The sequence below is a fragment of the Gymnogyps californianus genome, chromosome 21 (assembly GCF_018139145.2).
Source record: "Gymnogyps californianus isolate 813 chromosome 21, ASM1813914v2, whole genome shotgun sequence".
Classification (NCBI taxonomy): domain Eukaryota; kingdom Metazoa; phylum Chordata; class Aves; order Accipitriformes; family Cathartidae; genus Gymnogyps; species Gymnogyps californianus.
The window spans coordinates 7805914-7811732 of record NC_059491.1 but is presented as its reverse complement, the minus strand read 5'-3'; the positions used below and the strand labels follow the sequence as shown (position 1 = coordinate 7811732).

The 5819-nt window shown below is 57.5% G+C and overlaps 1 protein-coding gene across 1 annotated transcript; it reads left to right on the top strand.

Annotated features, from left to right (window-relative positions):
• Positions 1-888: 888 nt before the first annotated feature.
• On the top strand, positions 889-3322 carry KLHDC7A (kelch domain containing 7A). The gene is made up of 2 exons (XM_050909667.1): positions 889-1114; positions 1275-3322. The coding sequence occupies exons 1-2, from the start codon at positions 889-891 to the stop codon at positions 3320-3322; spliced, it is 2274 nt and encodes a 757-aa protein (XP_050765624.1).
• Positions 3323-5819: the final 2497 nt, after the last annotated feature.

Sequence of the window (5819 nt, the reverse complement as noted above, 5' to 3'; positions counted from 1 at the left end):
GCAAGCGTGACGCTGTCTGGCATCCTCCGTGCCTCAGTTTCCCCACAGTGACTCCAATCCCCACAGACATCTCACAGGCAGCAGTGCATCACTTCGAAACAACGACTCGCATCTCTCCCATCCCAATTTTCTTCCTGGTCCCAATGCTTTTGTTTACTTCCCTTAGTTCATCCCTGTCCCTGTGCACATGGATGCAGGTCTCTGAACTAGGCGGCCACCAGCTGCAGTTTAACTCCTGCCTTTATTTGCTCTTCGGTGCCAGAGTTTTCCTCCTCCCAAAGCCCCCAGCTCCTTTTCCGCCGGCTCTTAATTCCCCTGCCGCTTCCAAGCTGGCCTCAAAGAGACCCCAGAAGCTTTCAGGCTATTTCCCGTCACCCTTCGTTAGCTAGCGTGCCACAAACGAAGGCTACCGAATTAGTCACCCGCCTCTGCCGCAGAGCAGCTGCTTGGTGTCAGACCAAAGGTCTACCCCGGCACCGGGCTGCTTCTTCCTCCCTTCTCCGCACTTGCACCTGGGGACAAGGGACCTTTCCCGGACAAAACAACTGATTTTCCCCTTCCATTGCGTGATCCCTTTGAAATAGCAAAAGAAACGAGGAGGCAGCACCATCGGGCTGCTCGGAGGAGATACTTTTCCTCCCTTTGTGCTTCCTTTTGCTTTTCTCTGAGCCTCTCTGTTTACCAGGCTAATAAAGCCGGCTCTGTGCTGCCAGCTCTGGGCTGCACCTTTTCCCCGGAGCCCAGCCCATCCCAAACATGCAAAGCTTGTCCGGAAACCTTCTGCCAGCTTTGCCCGCTCAAAGTCACCTTGCCCCAGACCTTCAGCTCCACGCTCCGGGCTCGCTCAGCAATCATTAATCGGCTTCTCCGCATTCCTGGCATGGAAAAATGCCCCAGCAGGTAACCCAGCCCTGGCAGTCCGACATGCAGCTGGCCGGCAAGCTGGTCCTCTCCGCCGCCGCTCTGCTTCTCCTGACTTTGGCGTACAGGTTTTATAAGTCTCGCTCGCTTGCCGGGGGCAAAATCCCACCGGCTGACGTGGGAGGAGAGCAGAGGGAAAACGCTGCCCGGGATGGGGATGGGGCGGCGGGTCTGCGACGTAGGAGGGTGTTTGGTGGGGAGGTGAGGAGGGATGGTGGGGATGGAGAAGCGGGCGGTCAAGCAAGCGTCCCTGGGACATGGCGCACGCCTCCCCGGGAGGATCGAAGTCTGCCAAGGGGTGAGGAGGAGGAGGAAGGAGAGGAGACGGTTTCTGAACCGGGGCTGACTTGCAGGAGAGCAGGGATGGCTGGGAGGGAGCAAGCTGGGAAGTGAGCTGGGAAGTGAGCCAGGAAGCAAGCCAGGAAGCGAGCCGGGAAGTGAGCCAGGAAGCAAGTCGGGAAGTGAGCCAGAAATCGAGCTGGGAAGCGAGCCAGGAAGCAAACCAGGAAGCGAGCTGGGAAGCGAGCCGGGAAGTAAGGTGGCAAGCAAGCCAGGAAGCGAGCCAGGAAGCGAGCTGAGCTCTTACGACCCTGGGGATGCGGCCGAAACACTGAGCAGCCACAGGGAGGAGGGCACGCTTGCCCCAAGCACTGGGCTTTCCCCTGGGATTGCTAATGCCCAGATGGCAGGTGACGGATGCACCCAAAGCACAGAGCAGGATTTGGCTGTTGGAGGAAGGAGCCGGGAGGCCGAGGGGCGCAGGGGGACGATCCAGACCCTCAGTGTCACCTCAGACCTGGGTCTAACGATGACGGCGAGCAACGCGGGGTCGGACGCCTCCTATACTTTCTCCTCGGTCGCCAAGATCCAGGTGGAGGAGAACTACATTGCCAAGCGGCGCACGAAGGACGGGGCCGGGCAGCCGGTCCCCAGCCTCAAAGGCAAAGTCTACGACTACTACATCCAGTCCATCTCCCAGTCGGTGTCGAAGAAGAGGTCTCTCCCGTACATCCCTCTGGGAACATCCCGGCGCCGCAGCTCAGAGCAGGTTGATGAAGAGCTGCAGAGCTTTGCAACCCAGGAGCCAGATCCAACTTCGGCAACACGGGACCCCACCACCTCCTCCATAGTTCCACCACCTACAGGGAGCTTGGAGATCTCCCCTGAGCCACCATCTCCTAGCCACAAGGACAGCATCCTCCAGATAGCCGACAGCCCCCACCTCCAGCTGCCCACGGAGGGTTTTGGGGTCACTGCGCCAGCCGGCACGCCGCCTGCAAGCCCCCAGCCAGGGCTGGTGGCCAGTGCTGACCTCTTCCAAATGCCACCACGCACCCACCTGGACCTGGGGAACTGCTACGAGGTCCTCTGCACAGCCAAGGCGCAGAAGCTCGGCCACCTCCAGGAGGCCGCCTACAAGGTGATGAGCGACAACTACCTGCAGGTGCTGAGGACACCCTCCATCTATGGCCGTCTCAACGCTGGCGAGCGGGAGCTCATCCTGCGGCGAAGGATGAAGGGGAAGATGTACATGGCTGTGGCGGACGTCAACGCGCAGAAGCCCGGCCTCCAGACCAGCCGCCTCTGCTATTACGATGACAAAGGGGACTGCTGGCATCACCTCTGCCACGTGCCACCGGAGGTGGTCTCGCGGGGGTGTGCCATGTGCAGCATGTTCAACTACCTCTTCGTGGTGGCCGGCTGTGAGGGCACAGGCCGGACGCAGAGACCCTCCAACCGTGTCTTCTGCTATGACCCCCTGACCAACATCTGGAGGGAGATCTGCCCCCTGAACCAAGCACGGCCGCACTGCAAGCTCGTGGCCTTGGATGGCCACCTCTATGCCATCGGTGGCGAGTGCCTCTACACAGTGGAGCGCTACAACCCCCGGCAGGACCGCTGGACCTTCACCGCACCCCTGCCCCACGACACCTTCGCCGTGGCCCACATGGCCACGGTCTGCGATGGGGAGATCTACGTGACGGGCGGCACCTTGCGGTACGTGCTGCTGCGTTACGCCGCCCGCTCGGACAGCTGGAGGGTCAGCCCGGCCGCCGGCGGCAAGGACAGAACGGCCGAGATGGTGAGCGCCAACGGCTTCATCTACCGCTTTGACCTCCACCGCAACACGGGCATCGGCGTCTACCGCTGCAGCGCCAAGGCCAAGCTATGGTATGAGTGTGCCTCCTACGCCATGCCCAACCCGTCCGGCTTCCAGTGCGCCGTGGTGGGCAGCCTGGTCCACTGTGTTGGCCGGCACTTCCACATACGCTTCTTGGCCGACCACATCTCACCACGCTTCGGGACCAAGGAGCTGCAGCCCTTCCCATCGCCCCGTGGCAGCCTCCTCCCAGCCGTCCTGGTGCTGCCGGAGGGAGGGACGGCGCAAACACAGGTTTGAGGGATCCATGCTGGGGTCTGATGCAACAGTGGTGGTGGCTCAGACATGACATGATGGTGAAAGCTGGTAGAAGAAGCCACCAGCCCACATTGGACCATGTAGCATGGGACCAACACTAGCAGGGCAACGTTACCCATACCTACCATCAAGCAGGCATCCTCCCAGTCCCCATAAGTAAGGAAGGAGACAAACTGCCCTTGGATACTTCCATTGAACCCAGCCTTGAAGACACAAGGAAGAGCAAAGCAGGAGCTGGGTGGACTCATTTGCTTAGAGGTATTTAAACATAGGCGTGCTTGCTCGGATGCAAATAAACCACAGCTCGCTGCAGGCTCCCAGCTGTGCGCTGCTCGATAAGTAGCTGCTTTACACGCCGGGTATTTAATATTGACCTGGCCACGCAACGCATGGGGGATTTTAGGGTGGAGGAACACAGCAAGGAGGTTTGATCCCTAAGGAGGTATCACCCAAAGGTCAGCCCCATCGGCATCAAGCCAACATTGAGCCTTCAGGCTTGACCACACACATCACCCCAGGGTCGGAGGCTGGGGGTCAGAGGGTGCACTGCTCCTACCAGTGCCTTGTTATCTGTTACCTTCTCCTCAGCACAGGATTTTCTTTATGTATATATATATATTTATACGCATGTGATGTAAATAGGCACTATAGATTTATAGACAGCTGGTCTTAAATGAAATTAAAGTGAACATTTGGTAAAATTAACCACAGGCTACTGTTGCGCATCATTTCAAGCCGTAGCCAAGCCTAATGGGAACAAAGAGGCCGACGCATGTTTTACATCGCTAATTACTGCACAAACAACGTCTCTGAGGAGGCAACCAAAAGCAAACCAGGGCCCTGGATGTGAGCAGCCAGTCTTTCATCCCCTTTTCCCTGGGTTTCACCGACCTCACTCCGCCGTCTGCGTGTCCTGCCAAAAGCCTACTTTGGGTAATTGTATTTTCTTCCCCTCAAACGGCTTGTCATCCGTCATCTGTCAGCCCCAGATGGACAAAACCAGCTCCCAGACGGACAAAACCCTCCCATACCTGCCTCCTCGGTGGCAGCAGGTCATGAGCACGAAGTCACGGATACGCTTGAAGCGCTTGGAGATAAGGGATGGTGCCGGAGCAGCCCATGGTATCACCATTTATGCCTTGCTGCTCATGGTGGTTTAGGAGAGCTTAGGTTAATGTTCTCTTAAAGTGCTCCCAGAAGTATTTATTACTTCTCTCGGTCACTGCCTGGAGGGCTCATGTTTCTGCCTTCAAGGGCTTCCTATGAAGGTCAGTGGCATCCACCCATGTTAGGAGACCTTGAGAGGCTGCGTTAATTAAGCCTGCCTCTGAGGTTTGCTCGTTAGCCGTAGCACATCGCTTCTGCTGATGGAGGGTGGGCGATGCACCCTCGCCCTATGCCAAAAGCTGCCACAGTCCAGCCTCTTTCATCCACCCTGGGACCACTTCTTCCTACCCCAGGAGGACCACCCCACCGATGATGTGCCGGGGCTGCAGCCTCCTGCATCCCAGCATCTCTCTACGCTGGGATACTTAGGCTGGTAAACCTTATGAGTCAAAAAAACGCCTTATTATCATCATTATTATTTAACTCCTTGTTATTTAACTACCTCCGTAGCCAGCACTCAGGGCAGCGAGCTCAACAAGATGGGCTCACGCATGCTGCAACAACATCTCTACTTCTCCCCTGGCAAAACCCAGGTACCGGCTTGCTTCACCGGAGCAGCCCAACCCCTTTGCAACCTGCAAAAGCCTCTTGTCCCCATCAGCATCCCAGCTTCATGCCCTTTGGCATCCCTGCCACGGCAGGCTGGGCACTGGGGAGCAGAGGAGGCGCTGGCTGGGTGGGAGCCGGGCAGCTGGAGCCCTTTCTGGTGACAGCTTTTTTTTTTTTTCATCCCCAGAAAAGCTTTCCTGGGATCCTGCCCTTGTCACAGTGCCTCTTTGCTTCCGCTTAATATTTCACCTTTCCTTTAACTCCTTGCTGCCAGGCTGCAATCTCAAAATCCAGCAGCTTTTCCTCATTCCCCAGCGTGACGGTGAGCGATGAATAACAACGACCGAGGGTGGGCAGCGCTCCCCCCGCTCCTGCACTCTCCAATATTAACACAATTCGCCTGGGGAGGCATTTTAGAGATTAAAAGCGCTGGGGACATCCCGTGCCGGAGCACTGCTTGTTCTACAGGGAAGGACAACCAGGTCTGGAGCAAAAAGCATGCAATGATCCTGTGGGTTGACGGCGAAATGACTTTTGGCTGCGGTTAAGGGAAAGCAAAGGGGAAAGGACAAATGCAAGCTGATACTCAGACCTGGATGACTTTTTGTTGTTGTTGCTCCCAGATACCGGCGCAGGGGAGGAGCCTTTGGAGGGCTGGCAGGCGCGGTGGCAACGGCAGCGTCACCAGCCAACTCCTGCCACCACCACCGGATGCCGGCCGTTGATTTCCAACTATGCCGGACACCCACCTCTCTGTTTCTGC